This window comes from Mizuhopecten yessoensis, unplaced genomic scaffold (assembly GCF_002113885.1).
Source record: "Mizuhopecten yessoensis strain PY_sf001 unplaced genomic scaffold, ASM211388v2 scaffold11133, whole genome shotgun sequence".
NCBI classification, from domain to species: domain Eukaryota; kingdom Metazoa; phylum Mollusca; class Bivalvia; order Pectinida; family Pectinidae; genus Mizuhopecten; species Mizuhopecten yessoensis.
Genome location: NW_018408896.1, coordinates 2,202,451 through 2,220,117, shown reverse-complemented (window position 1 = coordinate 2,220,117; position 17,667 = coordinate 2,202,451). Strand labels below are relative to the sequence as shown.

At 37.0% G+C, this 17,667-nt stretch overlaps 1 protein-coding gene across 6 annotated transcripts in view; it reads left to right on the top strand.

Annotated features, from left to right (window-relative positions):
- The window catches only part of LOC110466430 (fibroblast growth factor receptor-like 1), an 82,719-nt gene that overhangs the window by 60,596 nt on the left and 4,456 nt on the right, over positions 1–17,667 (top strand). For all 6 annotated transcript variants that reach the window (XM_021522911.1, XM_021522908.1, XM_021522906.1 and 3 more), the window contains 4 exons: positions 15,064–15,141; positions 15,576–15,857; positions 16,326–16,444; positions 17,188–17,425. In XM_021522911.1, coding sequence (XP_021378586.1) covers positions 15,064–15,141; positions 15,576–15,857; positions 16,326–16,444; positions 17,188–17,425 — 717 coding nt within the window. The remainder of the gene's footprint in view (positions 1–15,063; positions 15,142–15,575; positions 15,858–16,325; positions 16,445–17,187; positions 17,426–17,667) is intronic.

Genomic DNA, 17,667 nt, shown 5'->3' with positions numbered 1-17,667 from the left:
GTTCTGATTGGCTGGTGGTTGACAGGTCTGGGTTACCTCACCCTACCATGGACCTTGTTGCCCCGGGCCTGGAACACTCTCCTGACAATGGAGGGGAGGAGGTAGCAATCATTGATAAGGACATGTCCTGCTACTTGTTGTATTTATTTTCAATTTCACATTGGTAATGAAAGGTAAACAGCCTGGCAGTAGTTAACAGTGGGTGGTTGTGATCAACGGGAAGGAAGGATGGCAGATTTTACTGATGGGAGATGTGAAGGGGAAGAGATCTTGAGTAGGAGGAGAAATGAAAGGATTCAGAGAAATAAAGGGGTTTGGGGGAAAGTGAGGGGTAAAGGATAACCCATGCAATTATTCTAAGTCAAATCACCATTAAATTTAATTATTTTTAGGAACTTTAATAGCTGTCATTACACAGAATAGGATGGCTGTTATTATGACTTACAGGCAAGTCTCATGATTGTTTCACCGTATTTGTCACAGTTTTCTAAAATAGTTTATCTTTGGGCAAAGAAAACTAATCAGTATACAGAAACAATTGGCTATAATGGTAGAGTAATGGCTGTGGTAATATCATTAGCGAGATATTTTGAGCATTCCATAATATTGAAATTTGTCAACAAGAACACATGATTAGTTTGCACTAACATTAAGGTGCTATCATTCCTTTATTGACACCTGAAGATGTCATGCAATCTGACACCTGGAAAAAAGCATTTATTTCATTTTCAGGAACAGAACAGGGCTCTTTGGTGAGTGTTTGGTTAAAACACTCGAGAGGATATCGGTCTGTAGCTCCATGTATTACCACAGGCTCTCTAACACAATAGATGATAATACATTGTACCAATATCTTGTTCACAGGGTTGGCAACTATAATGCCTCAATTTGCCTAACTTAAGCATGATTGTGTGTTCATTTGCCTAACTTTTGGATTAGATTGTTTCTCCATTTGCCTAACTGACGGGTGATTGAATTACCTGGAATGCTTCGTCAGAGTTCTAACAAAGCTTGGTACAGATGCTGTTAGCATCTTGATCATGATGTTGATTCCTGAGCTGGTCATAGCAATGAACCGAAACAGCAGCAGTTGCAGCAACATCCATTATCTGTAAAACAGTGTTTCTACAGTGTTAACATGCAAATGTACAGAAACTGCAATAATATAAAACACTACATCATTCAGTTAACATGCAAATGTACGGAATCTTCTCGAAATAATTTGGATGAATGTAAAATGATGTGCGTAACTGTTAAAAGTCTGATAAGCTTAACAAAGGAATACAAATGTTTTGTTGAGAATGTTTTACACAATTTTGTCCTGAACGACCATCACTCAGGAATCCATAATACAGTTAAAAGAATTTAAAATCTATTCTTAATTATTTTTAGCGGGAAACCGATTCAATTTTTGAAAGTTGGAGTTGACAAAATTTTGCTCTACTTGGACTGTGAGTTGACATGTAAAATAGATCTATTCATGACATGTTCTCAGAACTTTTTTCTGTTCGAAACCAAATGGTCAATGAAGTCTGGTAATCTCATGAATATTTATGAATAAAATGAAACAAAATAAAGTGACTTAGATGGTAACGAACTAGACAGAGATTAAACAGTAATAATAAAATATTACGGCTGAAATGTATTGAGAGGGATTGGATGTTGTGAAAAAAAATTGAGTGCTGGTAGAGGGCAGGTGATTCTAATCCTTAGAGTTCTACCTGTGATCATGGTCTGAGAAACTCTTTGTCAGCCTGTTGGGGCCCATTGTCCTGGAACAACATTCCTGTCCTGTGTATAATTGTAGCCATCAGTCTGTTAGAGAACACAGTTACGTCCCAAGGACGGGATTGTCAAAATTCAGGTCGAGGCGGTGGGGACTTTCCTAGTGTGTATGAATACCTACGGTCATTTTCTGGTCAGTCGGTAATGTGTTTGACATCATCTTGACAATGCAGACGACAGTTGACGCCTGCTTAACCACGATCGGACATGTCCACGCGGCTGAGATAATTAAAACTATGGCGTGGATAGGGGTAGAGTTACAGGCCATCCTTAGGTGTTCTCCTTATTGTAAAGGTATCACATTAAATATTTCTGTCATGCATACAGAATTGTTCATTGATCTTTAAAGAGGCAGATCATATAATGATGGAGCCCACTTATAGGGCGAATCAACTAGAGGGGAGCTGAATCAACCAGAGGGGAGCGGGTCAAAAACATAACCTCCAAATCTTTGTTTTCTCATTCCACATAGAAATAACACAAATTCCTGAAACATGCATTTATCACCATGTTTTCTTACCTTTAAATTTTTAATAGTGCTTGTAAAATATAGGCAGATGTTTTTTTTTCTTATTTTTGGAGATCTGAAATATGTTTATCTGTATTTTATGGCCGATGAATTTGTAGAAAACATAATGGATGCAGACGAACGGTAGATAAAAAGATCGGAAATAATTGGTTTCTTAAGCAGATAAAGTACAGAGGAGTATCTGCCCTGCTCACTAAACAGGTGGATCCAACTCTTATACTGTCTAATTTCCGAAAGTTAATGTTCAAATGTCTGCAGATTTTTGTCCTCTGTCCAATGAAGGGAAATGTCTGTAAATTTTGATAACCAAAAACTTTATTTTATTATTTCGAAAATTATTTTAAGATTTTTATGAAGAATAAAGTGATTAATTAATAAAACTTCACTTTTATAGCAGAAATTTATCATTAGGTAACTAATACTTTATACAAGATTATAAAACTGGATGGATATTTTTTCACACCTGAAGAAATCAAGGGATGAAGATACTCCTAATTGTAAATGCTATTCACAGTTAAATAAATTGGATACAATTAAGATGTAAAAACAAAATGTAGAAATATGTACATAGAATCCATTATTAAGGTTGATCTAACAAAATGACACACTGTACCATCTAGCCCCAGCCATAGATCAAGGTCATCGGAATTCAGGGATATTTACCATAAGGTTGAGTCAGCTTGTGTAACAATCTATGATAGAACAGTTGGATACCGTCCTCATTTCTGAGAACACATTTCCTCAGGAAACGACAAGAAATAATGATAAATCTTCCGAACAATTCCATTTAACTGTCCGTCTGCAGTATACTGGTGATAAGCCAAATTGCTTCCAGGTTTGTTCACCGTCACGATGTTTTTCTCGTGTTTTGTTTTTCACTAGACACAACAGTTTTATGCAATATACTGGTATGATAATGAACAATAATTTTATTATCAACTTTCCTGAATTTAGCGGATAGTTTTGATGGGTTATTATAGAGATAGGATAGAGTCTGTGATATTTCAGAATGTTGATGTATAGCTCTGTATTAAAACGATTCTGATATATACGGTAGGAAGACTATCTGGACTATTTCAAAGTTTCTATATAATGGTTTATGGCTCTGAAATATAATTCTTGATACTTTTCATATAGTTTCCTACAAATCGAGTTCAGATATAGGCTCTGGGGGGTTTGAGAAGCATACAATGTTGCATAACACAAAATAAAAGTCAAAGTATTAATGCATCTTTGTACCTGGGAATGGATAACAGATGATCTAACTGTTGCTTTATAAAGCGATTTCTACAAATAAAGATAGGATAACAGTTCTGTCCATTATTTCTGTAGATGGTTGTGGAGATTTGTACTTATTTTATAGACTGCCTGGAGATTTGTATAGACAGTTCATAGACCGCCCACAGTTTCTATAAACGACCATCCACGTTATTTGATTACTGCTGCCATTTTGAGGCCAACAAAGTTTTGAGGTCTACAGAAATGGTAATGATGACATAATGCTGTATTGTTTAGCCTCGGGCTTCAGTTCATTGGCCTCTGATGTTGATATTTCTGTATCGAGTAAAGATAGCAAAATGTCACATAAACAACTCCGATATTTCTATAATGCAACCGACACAGCATCATACAGCCTCGTTACAATGTCACAGTCCTTATAGGGGGTGTGGCCCGATGTCGAAATGGTCGTGATAGTCGTAACTGTCATGATAATCGCAATGCTTGTGATGTTCAGGTATATTTATGCAGATAACCACTACGGTAATATTGAATATTGCAAGAAAATTATAGATAATAATCCTAAATATGTTTGTCATATATCTGATTTCTTCCTAAATGAAAAAAATCTTTTACAAATAGCAGAGATTTTTCTATTCATAAATAAATTAAATCATTTATGATGCAGTTGGTGTATTCAAGAAGGGGGAGGGGCAAGTGAACAAGGAGAGTGAAGGGGGTTTGGGGTTGGGTAAACAAGACATGGAGGGGAGTTAAATAAGGAGAGACAGCAAGGGAAACAACGAGAGAAAAAAGGGGGGAGTAATTAAGGGGAGTGGATGGAAGGGATGTAAATAAGGAGAGGGATAGGGAAGGGAGGTAATAGGAAAGGAAGGGATAGAAATGATAACTCGAACCACATGTTGTCGTCATCTTAAAAATCTACATATTCTACAGTTCAGTTGTGGCCTGGAAACTCATTAAATATTTCCGTTCCTGAAAACAGTAGGTGACAAAAATACGCTGAATAAAAATATACAATGATTTTCTATGGGATTTAAAGGATTATAGCTAGAAATGTATCACAGATGTGTATGTTAATTAAAATGCGAGCAACATTAGTCATAAAACATAACGCTGAACCCAAGAATCCAGAGCGGACAAATGCTTGACAGGAAAACAGCACACCGGGAATGATAATTTTGTTCATCTCGTCGACATTCATTAACCCACACTGTCGTATTAGTTAGACCTGTCGCACCTAAATCATAAAAAAATCTTTTTGTTCTCGGACATAATGAATAATTCATAGTTGTTACGAGCTGGGAATTCAGTCTTTGACCCAATGCTGTCTGTTAGCATTAAGACAGTGAAATTTCTAACAATTTATTTATTTAGTCATCATGCCATTGACATATTTATAATGTTGTGGAGGTTTTTTGTCACCAACAGTGCATTGTTACCTTATGTTTAGGTAAGGTTATTACCAGGTAGCAGGAGACTAGTAGAAATGTGTTCTGTAGAGATAGCCTCACCCTAACATCCTGTTCACGTTATACACTACAACTACACCGTGTTTATGACATTTTGGAAGTGCGTATCTATGAATGATATTCTAGTAAATACGTGAATACATGCCATATTCTGTTCTGTTACATAAATTAACACATTATCATTGTACAAAGATTTAACACAGCAGTAGATGTCATCGACAGAGATTTAACACAGCAGTAGATGTCATTGCACAGAGATTTAACACAGCAGTAGATGTCATTGTACAGAGATTTAACATAGCAGTAGATGTCATTGTACAGAGATTTAACACAGCCATATATAGAGGCGCATTGCACAGAGATTTAACACAGCAGTAGATGTCATTGTAAAGAGATTTAACACAGCAGTAGATGTCATTGTACAGAAATTTAACACAGCAGTAGATGTCATTGTACAGAGACTTAACACAGCAGTAGATGTCATTTTACATAGATTTAACACGGCCATATATAGAGGCGCGTTGTACACAGATATAACACAGCCATATATAGAGGCGCGTTGTACACAGATTTAACAGAGCCATATAGAGAGGCACATTGTACAGAGATTTAACACAGCAGTAGATGTCATTGTACATAGATTTAACACAGCAGTAGATGTCATTGTACAGAGATTAAACACAGCAGTAGATGTCATTGTACAGAGATTTAACACGGCTATATATAGAGGCGCATTGTACACAGATTTAACAAAGCCATATATAGAGGCGCATTGTACACAGATTTAACAAAGCCATATATAGAGGCGCATTGTACACAGATTTAACATGGCCATATATAGAGGCGCATTGTACACAGATTTAACATGGCCATATATAGAGGCGCATTGTACACAGATTTAACACGGACATATATAGAGGCGCATTGTACACAGATTTAACAAAGCCATATATAGAGGCGCATTGTACACAGATTTAACAAAGCCATATATAGAGGCGCATTGTACACAGATTTAACACGGCAATATATAGAGGCGCATTGTACAGAGATTTAACACGGACATATATAGAGGCGCATTGTACATAGATTTAACACGGCCATATATAGAGGCGTGTTGTACACAGATTTAACACAGCCATATATAGAGGCGCGTAGTACACAGATTTAACACAGCCATATATAGAGGCGCGTAGTACACAGATTTAACACAGCCATATATAGAGGCGCGTAGTACACAGATTTAACACAGCCATATATAGAGGCGCATTGCACAGAGATTTAACACAGCAGTAGATGTCATTGTAAAGAGATTTAACACAGCAGTAGATGTCATTGTACATAGATTTAACACGGCCATATAGAGAGGCGTGTTGTACACAGATTTAACACAGCCATATATAGAGGCGCGTTGTACACAGACTTAACACGGCCATATATAGAGGCGCATTGTACACAGATTTAACACGGCAATATATAGAGGCGCATTATACAGAGATTTAACACGGCCATATATAGAGGCGCGTTGTACACAGACTTAACACGGCCATATATAGAGGCGCGTTGTACACAGATATAACACAGCCATATATAGAGGCGCGTTGTACACAGACTTAACACAGCCATATATAGAGGCGCATTGTACACAGATCTAACACGGCAATATATAGAGGCGCATTGTACAGAGATTTAACACGGTCATATATAGAGGCGCATTGTACACAGATTTAACATGGCCATATATAGAGGCGCATTGTACACAGATCTAACACGGCAATATATAGAGGCGCATTGTACAGAGATTTAACACAGACATATATAGAGGCGCATTGTACAGAGATTTAACACGGACATATATAGAGGCGCATTGTACACAGATTTAACAAAGCCATATATAGAGGCGCATTGTACACAGATTTAACATGGCCATATATAGAGGCGCATTGTACACAGATCTAACACGGCAATATATAGAGGCGCATTGTACAGAGATTTAACACAGCCATATATAGAGGCGCATTGTACACAGATTTAACACACCAACAGATGCACATTTTGTAGCTGTAATTAAAGTGAAACATTTAAAACCATAACAATTCATTTACATCTCCATGGACTAATAGTGGCAAGAAACATGTTCTGCTTCAAATGTTTACATTCCCAAGATGGTTGAAGAATTTAAAAACTCATGTCATAGGGTTCATGAAAACATTAAAAAATTTCATTTTTCTCCAATTTCTCATCAATTTAATTGTTAGATGGGACAGTGTTATCTGTGGTGTATGATGCCTGTGATAAGCGACAGCTTTTTCTGTTGCCTTGACGATCTCTCGCCAGTATCAGCAGCCGTCTGTCCATTGTATAGACCTGCTAACTGTCCAATTGTCTCCCGCTTCCATCCGATCCCATCCGTAAAACTGGCTAGGGATCCTCGAACAGATCGCCTGGCATAGATATCGGGAATGGTCCTTCCAAAATCGGGAAAGCAACCAGGAGGAGATGTGAATGATAGGGTCGTTGGTCCCCCGGATCTCCAGTCTAGTTTCCGGATTCTACCTCCCCTAAATGTCCAATGGGACTAAGATACGGGGACAGATAGAGAACACATGTTCCGTACGAACTCCCTCGGGAGTTGTGGACCAGGCACAGATCCTAGATCCAGTTAGGATAAGTTTTCAAAATAAAAAAAATACAGATTTGTTTTCAATAATTTTCTTCCGGAGAATCCTGATATGCCTTGGATAAATAATTTCATTAATTTTTGGGAACAATAAGGGCAGCCAGTCCTTGTTTTTAAATTTATTTAATATCATTTAATAACCGAATTAATGAATATTCAGCTTGAAATTTGGCATTTTTTCTAAATGTCAATGTATTGTGTAGATGAGTGCTGTGGTTGAGTTCAGTTTTCAGTAACTGACTGATCCAACTCTTTCAACAATTTTTTTCTCTCCTATAATTTACCATTTTCATTTCCCTATAAAATTTCATAGATTGCTGATTTGACAATGAAATTTACACGGTATTGATAAAATTGATGCTAAATTGAAAGTATTTATATCCTTATCAGTAAATTATGTGTTTTAATGCCTTCTGTCCCTGAGAGATTTCCCCAACAGATGGTAACGTGAGGATTTCACCTAAACTAACACGTCATCATTCATTGCTGATTCCTCTCCGATTCTTTTCCAGAAAATCCTATTGAAAAATATGCTTTTCGTCATGCCTCACTGCCTCGCTTATTTTTTTATAAAAAATATCAAATATTTTATCAGAGGATTTTTGTCTGTAGTAGAAAAAGTTGAAGAAAGTCAGCGATGTTGAGCTGACTTGAGTGTCTGTTGTCGTATTCTGACGATTAAATTACGCCTCGGGGTAATTGATTACTTGTCGTTTTATCAAAGGATAAATATTGCATACATGTATCGCATATATTCATGTTGACAACTTTGCACCTTTTCCGCATGTTTTTTTACCTGCGTGATGTGGTTGAATCACCTTTTAGCGGCGATATGTTAGGTGGTGGAGAAATATGTTACAAGTTTGTGAAACTTAGAGCTTTATCTACATGGATATCTTCTTTAAAGATGTATAAAATTTACCTCACTTTACATGTAGAAAACTCTTTCTATGTCCTTCACAAACCTTTATAATTCACTATCTTAACAAATTAATTTGAAATTTAGCAATAGACACGAATTCTCTCACCATTAGATGGAACTAGTTTACATCTCTCATGTGTGAAATCTAAATATTCGTGTAAGTTATTTTTCTCTTTGACATATTATTCAGTAAATATGATACGGTTTTGAAAAAGAAATAAAAGTTAAACAATGAATATGAGACAACCGTCACCTGGCCTAGGTGTTACTAGATTTGTAAACAGTTTGTTGACTACCGTCAAAGGACTAAAAAAAGTGCTTTGTAAGTAGCCGATTTATCAAGGGAAGAAAACTAAAGAGGTTCCTATGGACTTTTTAGATATACGCTGACCCATAAAATCTAATTTTCAATAGCAAGAAAAGCTGATACATTAAACCAGAACTTTCACGAAACTCAAGCCTATAAATTAGCAATCGCTTTAAAAGATTTCATGGTTTTGAATATTTCATGAGACGATTTGGATGTAAGGATTGTGTGTATCGTATTTCAGGCCGTGTTTGGTATACGTAGAGATGGGTATCGGAGAGATACACCCTGCCACACAAATCGTATGATGTTACCCCTGCTCTCTTTGTGCTCTTAAAAAATCCATGTGCAAATGACCATAAGGGAGTCTAATAGCAAATAGATATTCTGTATGATAAGATTTTTGTCCCTTTTTGTGTGGCGACTGTAATACTTCTAAATATCTCTAGCCCTCTGTCAGCGAGAAGGATCTGTCTCTGTCGTAAATGATGGTCGTCAACGGCTAAATTTCGGGTCAACAGTAGCACTCTTGGAACGTTTAATCGTTAGACAGGTGAAAATTAGTTAGGAGGTAAAATACTGCAGATAATCAGAACAATCCCATAATTCACTGAAAATAAATTCAGCGTGTCAAAAATGATTGCCGATGACTTTGTGAATAGAGAGCTACAGCTGATGGTTAGTTGCATAATTTTCACATAAAATACCTGATCTTGTGGTAGGTCTAGTATTACAGCGTAAATACAGCTGGCTACCATATATACACTCCACCGAATATTTTGTACTATCCATTCTTTGTGGGTTTTTTTTCTGTGTTGCATAATTACGTACATGTAAAATATAAACAGGCACACACAAAGTTTATTATTAAGTCTTGTTTGGTCCTACATCAGTCAATGCTTGTCTCAATGCCTTTAAAATAAAAAGATTGATTTTAGTTTAATCAAATTTACATATATCTTTTGTTAATTAAATTTAACTGTTTTTTTTTGTAATATTCAAACCAGGTATTATACTAATTGGTTGTCTTTTTTACAATAAATAAACTATTTTTAAGAGAGTTTTATTTTAAGAGTACAACAATTGCCTTTTAATTTTCACCCTACTACTTGACTTTCAACACATTAAACCAGTAACAGACAAAAAATGCACAAACGGGGACAAATTAGATTTAAAACCCTGCTAGGTAGCTTACATTACTACTGGCTGGAAATAGACGATAATTAATCACATTACAAGGCTTTGTAAAGAGGGAAATCTTGGTCTAAATGGCACACATGCATGTAAGATAGATTACAGCAAATACACTAATTAGAATTGTAAAGTAGTAATCCGACACAGGCCCTTTGTCGGCCAGAACAGTTTTGTTAATATCAGCTAACATGACAAATCAGTATCAGAATCAGAAACATTATTGTCAGTGCTGAGGAATAGGGAGTTGTCAGACAAAATCGCAATACATGATACAGTTAAACTGAGAAAAGACCAGTCTCCGTGAAGTTTCTGGGGTATTTTATTTCAACATGACACAAATATTTTGGGTGAATTTCCTATGATTTAGGGACAAACATGTCTAGGTATAGGGTAGAATGTATAGGTCTAGTGGATTGATTGTAAGGGATAGAATATCCGGGTCCATGTCCAATGATATCCCTAGAAATACATTTGATTTAGTATGTCTGGTGTAGGGTATCTTTGGAGATGGTAGGGGGGATGTGGGTGGGTTACTGACACAGGTAAGGTGTGGATAGACAGGTGTGTGTATGGGAATTCAAAGGTACAGCATGGGGAGACAAGTAGGGGAAGGGAAGACAAGCTAGGGATGTTAGGGTTGTTGAGATGGGTGTGGAGTTCTAGACAGGTAGGGAGTAGGGATTTAGACAGGTAGGGAGTGGGGATTTAGACAGGTAGGAAGTGGGGATTTAGACAGGTAGGGAGTGGGGATTTGGACAGGTAGGGAGTGGGGATTTAGACAGATAGGGAGTGGGGATTTAGACAGGTAGACTGGGGAGGGGTTGTTCAAACAGGAGGAGGAAGCATAATATTATGATGATTATTGGGTAGGGGGAAATAAGGGTATATGTTCTTGAGATGGGGGTCCATAGGGCTGGGAAGACATTGAAGTGATCTGTTTTGAAACAATGTCTTTGTAAATATTACACAAACTAATTTATTCCTACAGGAATTCCTCTTAGGTTAAAGATAGGGGAGTGTGACTGGGCAGATAGGGAAGACAGGCTTAGAAGATAGTACCGACTACGTGTTTACAGGTGTGCCTTACAAAATAACACCTGTAAAAATATCTAACAGCAAGTAGGCTCTGATTTCCTGTGGAGTCATTTAATATAGCAAGTCTTGGTACATACACTACACAGAGGACAGGTGTGACCAGTTATACAGGTGGTGGCTAACAACTGTTAGGATCTGTCTAATATAGAGAGGCATCATATGTCCAGTTTAAACAGATGTTTGGGTTAGACAGGTATATATTTTGTCAGATTAGACAGGTAAGAAATTGTCCAGGATAGACGAGTACTGTAAATCCAGGTTAGACATGTAGATATCTCATCAGATAAGACAGGTAAGGATCTTTCCAGGATAGACAAGTAGACAGGTAAGGATTTGTCCAGGTTAGACAGGTAACTATCTTGTCAGGTAAGACAGGTAAAAATCTGGTAAAAATCTGTCAGAATAGAAAGATAAATTAATATTTTGTCAGATTAGACAGATATCATTATAGAAAGGCCAGATCAAAGGATTCAGGCTATACATAAACACAGAGGTGTTATTTTGACATACAGCTTCCTTATCGAGAAATCATAAACCTTCTATTCAGCATTGACCATACTCACAGTGCTGGCTGGATCTTTTTTACACTGCTTTGCCTTTAAATGCTAGAAATCGCATCTTTCATGGCGATAAATCTGGCCACTCTATTGAATGCTAGTCAGCCTTGTGATAAAATAGACGGGAAATGGTGTTTATATGTAATTATTTATCATTCCGTGATAATAACCCTGCACAGAATAAATAAGTCGAATCGATGGAGGTGTGTAGCCCTTACCATGGAAATCTGGGATAACATTAGCCTCAGTAATCAATCCTGCAAAAAATCAATAAATAAATTGAAACATGAAATGATTTTGTTGCTGTATTATATTGGAGCCATATCTTGATCTTGATCTAAACATCAATTGTAATGGTTGAAACATTTAAAACGGTTTTAACAGCCGTGTTCTGTCATATCCATCCTGATAATCTGTCGTACAGAAAATTGTGGTTGTCAGTTGGCGTACAACGAGAGGGGAATTTAAGTAGCCAAGGCAATAGAAAAGATTTAGGCACTAAGTAACGGCTACGAAACTAAAGCTATATAACACTAAGTAACGGCTACAATACACAAGTTTTATAACACATTTCTATTTCCACTTAATGTATCTACTCTGATTTTCACATTTAAAATATTTATTCTGATTTCTACATCACAATATTGAATTTTGTCACCTTTTCAATAAACAGGTGTGAAATTCAATCAAGAATGGATTCTACTGAAAGAAAGAAAACATCAGTAATTTTGTATTGATGTTTTGTCACCAACAACTGTTAGATTTCAAACAGAAATGTTGCTATGAAAACATATGTAGGTGCTTCGAACTGGGATAGACATGAATTATCTCCCCTGATTTTGGTTTTGATACAAAGCTTGTAAAAATGGGCTGTATGCTTAGCAGTCTCTCTCTGTGAATGGTGCGATGCCATAGATGTGTGTATGTTGTCCTAGGGTTTTAAAGACGGCGTGATTTCATAATAACTAAATGAAAATGGAAGATAATTGCGTTTTTATTTGGAATTTTCACATTGCAACATGGCACCATGGTGAGAAAGTTATTCAGCAGGGACTTGAGTAAAAATGACTGGGAGCCCACACTCACGACTATTAGCGATGTAATTAACAGTAAATACAAAATGTTTAAAATGTATGGTTCCTCATTCAATTCCCTTGGGTAATCCACATCTGTACCGCGAAGATTTAATTTAAAATCTGAATCTACTGCCATCTGGTCACAGAATATGCTGCACCTATATTATTATTTTATGAAATGAGATATTAGGGCATCACGCAAATGTTCATAAAAAGAAACATAAGAACCTCACGCACAAATATGCATATTACCTAATATAATCAGGTTCACAGCATCATGGAGGAATCGGGCAATCCAAACGATGCCCTCCAGCGAACGACGTATAAATCTTGATAACTTTTGTGATAGAATTATTAATATTCATATAATGGGTTAGTTTTGTATGGTAATTCGTGGAAGCTGATAAGCTTTGCAGGTTGTGTCATAAAAATTACGTAAATTGGCGGAGTTATGAGCCAATTTAATCAAGCGTGCAGAGCGTTTGATGCATATATTAGATAATGGGGAAACTTTATATGGTCCACGAGAGGTGTTTGCATATTTGTAATGGACATCAACACCGTGAATTTCCACAGAACGATGAAATCCATGACCTGAATGACATGATACAGGTGACGTTTTGTAAACATACACACCCATCTCCCTCCCTGTCAGTACCATCCTAGACCATGCAACACTGTCACTTCTATCCCAGTCCTGATCTCACAAAAACCGGTCTCAGTGTTGGTATATCATACATTGTTTGACCAATCATTATTTAAATTGAGTAAAAAATGTTTCATGGGGTCTGTCTTGTCCAAATAATGCCATGTTTTCAAATTATAAGTTCAGTAGGAGGAAGGGACTACTAAGTACCATGCATTCCCTTGAAACTTTTGACAGTTGGTTTTTCTGGTTGCCAGAAACTTGTAGAAAATGATTATCTGTATGAATGACGGCAGATTGTCGTTGAAACCTTCAAAGTCTTCAGTCGTTTTAATTCTATGGAAATAAGACATTCTGGTATGTTGTTGCTGTGGTGATTTTGGTATCCAGAGCAACACAGTCAAATCTTATCAGACATAGATGTGTTTACTTTTGAAAAACACAAAATTTCATAAATATCTTGCGTTTTATTATTCACTAATGTCAGAGTTCGAGAATATTGTTTAAAGTTACAAGAAATAAAACTGTACAATGTTTCTTGCAAAACAAAAACGAAATATACATCGGAGCAATGTTTTTGGCTAGACAACGGCATTATAATCAAGCATTAATGCCGTAGTAAAAACAGGCATGCAAAAACACTGCAGAGAATATGTAGTGAGAGAAAATTTGTCCCAGATTTTCAGATAGCATTAAATGCCAAACGATGTGCATGTTGTTTCGAGAGTACAAGAAACAGAAGTTGTGAAATGCAGTGAATCGGTTTAACAGGAATAAACATCAAAATGTTTACAATCACAGGGACAGTCCCTGTATTGTACAGAGACTTTTGATGTGTCTTTATAATGCAAAGCAGAATAAATGTTTGTGTTGGAATATATGAAAAAAATGCACTCTAAAAGTTTACCCAAGAGAGCGTTGTGAAACACTGAAGGGCCACGTGGTATATTTTATATGATATTAGAATTCAGCCCCACCCCAGGAAACAGATAAAAAATACTCGCCCATTATCACTGTTCCCTGGGAACTGAGATAAACAAAATGGCTGACAGTCGGAGGACTGTTGATACAGGGTGCTTGGGTGGTGATAAGGCATGATGGGTACACATGTGTCGCCCCTGATCTCCCCAGGTATGAGGCTGCTTGATTGCTGCATTACGGAGTCCACCAGCAACAAAACTAAACATTAGGCCAAATGGTCCCATGTCATACTGGGAAGTAAATTTACTACGGTAAAACTCAATCTAAAGTAATGTTATAAATGCTGTTCTGGGCAGGGAGCTATTTCCGTTTTCTGTAGAATGGTGAGAACGAGGATATTTGAGACAATGTGTTTTAAGTCAGTAAATGGTTGTTAAAATTAATGTTCAGATTAGCAAGGCAAGGGTGAAAAAGAGCAGGAAGAAATGTTAACAGAAATGTTGGGAGTGTAAATACAGAGGTGAACAAAGGTGAGGAGGAGGGCATTTAAACTTGATGAACTACAATATTTATACCAATTTACATCGTGTAAACAGCATTTGTTAAATTTGTATATTAAAGAGAATTTCTATTATTTTTGCAGATGAAGAGACTGGTATGGTGAAACAGGATAACAATCTCTACCCACAAACTCCCGAGGAGGACCTCTCTAAAGAATGGTGTAAGTAAAAAAAAAAGGGATATGTGTGGTGCGCAATAAGTTGTCTTCTTTTTAAGTTTAGGTCTTGCTGTGATATCAATTAGCTGAACAATGATGCTAGGTATTTAATATACCTCACACAAAGATTTCTGATCCTTACACAAATATATGTTATCACTGAAATATTCTGATAACATCTACTGAAACAATATGTTTGAGTTCCGGAATGGAATTTTCATCAGGAGCTTTGATAATTTGTTCACGGACTGCATCATTTTCTAAATTTAATTTGCACTGGAATAAGTGCTGGAAAATTGGAATTGCCTACAGTGTTGCCATGTTCTTAATGAAACAATAAAAAGATAGCGAGTAAGTGACACCGCTATATAGCCGAGGGCTCACAGACTTGTTATTTTGAGAAGATATCTAATTTATCTACTTAACAAATATTGCAGCAAAGCCGAGATTTATCCAGCCAGAGAAAATGAAGAAGCGAGATTACCAGAGGCCTGTTGGCAGTTCTGTCAGGTTTGTCTGTAAGGCTGTTGGTAACCCACGACCTCAAGTGTCATGGCTGAAGGACGGCAACAGCATCTCCACTGAGGATGACAATTCCAAGCGGCCATCTTGGACGCTGAAGATAACGGAACTGACGGAGAGTGACAGTGGCAGATACTCGTGTGTTGTCAACAACAGACAGGGGTCGATCACCTACAATTACTCCCTGGAGGTCATCAGTAAGTCATTAGTAAAGGTCATAGAAAGTTGACCCATATGCATAGGTCAAAGGTTATAGAAAAAGACACATGCTCAAAGGTCAAAGTCATAGAATGATTACCCATACTCATAGGTCAAATATTAAAGGTTATAGAAAAAACGCATACTCATAGGTCAAAAGTTTCAGAAAAAGACCCATACTCAGAGGTCAAAGATCATATAGAAAGATGAGCTATACGTATAGGTCAAAGGTTGAAGAAATATTACCCATAATCATAGATCAAGGTGACTTTTACTATATTTTGGCAAATTTTTACATGCAGTGGTTGTACATAAAATTACACGGAGAATTAGGAAGGATGTGATCTTTTTAATACATAATTTAAATTCTAGTAAAAAGTTTTACGGTTTTTAATTAGAAAAAAAAAATGAAATTGTTTTTGTCTTTGACAGTATTTTAATATAATGTGACTACTTTGTTTTTACAGAAAAATTTAATGAGAAGCCAGTACTCCTGAAGCCCCACCCCCTGAACACTACTGTGGAGTACGGGGAGACAGCTTCCCTCCAGTGTAAGGTGGAGAGTGTTGTACAGCCCCACATACAGGTAAGTCCTAAATACTCATCTTATTTGTCCCCTCGCGGGTACTACCAAACATCCTGTATGATGTCCCCTCACTGGTACTACCAAACATCCTGTATGATGTCCCCTCACGGGTACTACCAAACATCCTGTACGATGTCCCCTCACCGGTACTACCAAACATCCTGTATGATGTCCCCTCACGGGTACTACCAAACATCCTGTATGATGTCCCCTCACGGGTACTACCAAACATCCTGTATGATGTCCCCTCACGGGTACTACCAAACATCCTGTATGATGTCCCCTCACGGGTACTACCAAACATCCTGTATGATGTCCCCTCACGGGTACTACCAAACATCCTGTATGATGTCCCCTCACGGGTACTACCAAACATCCTGTATGATGTCCCCTCACGGGTACTACCAAACATCCTGTATGATGTCCCCTCACGGGTACTACCAAACATCCTGTATGATGCTGTCCATCCCTCATTAAAGTTTGCCCTTCATTGCTTCAGAATGTCAAAGGTGTATCCTTGCATCAGGGATGCAAATGGGGATTGGAAATATAGGGGAAACAAATTGACAAACATGCCTCACCTCCATAGAAGTTTTGGATTTTTAAATGATGTTTCAGAACAAAACCTATAAAATCATGGCAAAACTTTCTATAGACCAAAAAAAACGTAATACCAAACATGATGAAAATAATGAATGTGGTTGTAAGCAGCATATAAGAAGAATTAAATTGATTTTTTTCAGTGGTTGAAGCGCGTGGATGATCCATCGGAGGTGAAAAACATGAACACAACATTACGTCTGGGTGGCCAGCAATTTATTGTATTAAAAACAGGCGAGGTGTGGCCGGGACCTGACAACACCTACCTCAACAAGCTTGTTATACAAAAGGCAAGGGACCGTGACTCTGGGGTCTACATCTGTCTGGGGGCCAACGCCATGGGATATAACGTCAGGAGCGCCTACCTCACTGTCGTCAACAGTAAGTACAAATGTTACTGGGTGGGCTCCGGTAGAATTTGCACTGGTTAAAGAACACACAATTGTTTTTAAATTCTGAAATTTCTCATAAATAATCAAGTTAAGGAATTTCTTATTTCAAATTTAATTCAAACAAATTATCAAAATACTTGTTAAACGAACAAAACAAACCTAAAAAAAGAAACCTTTTTCGTAAATGTGTTGAAAATATTTTGATTAAATAGAATGTATATTTAATTTTTC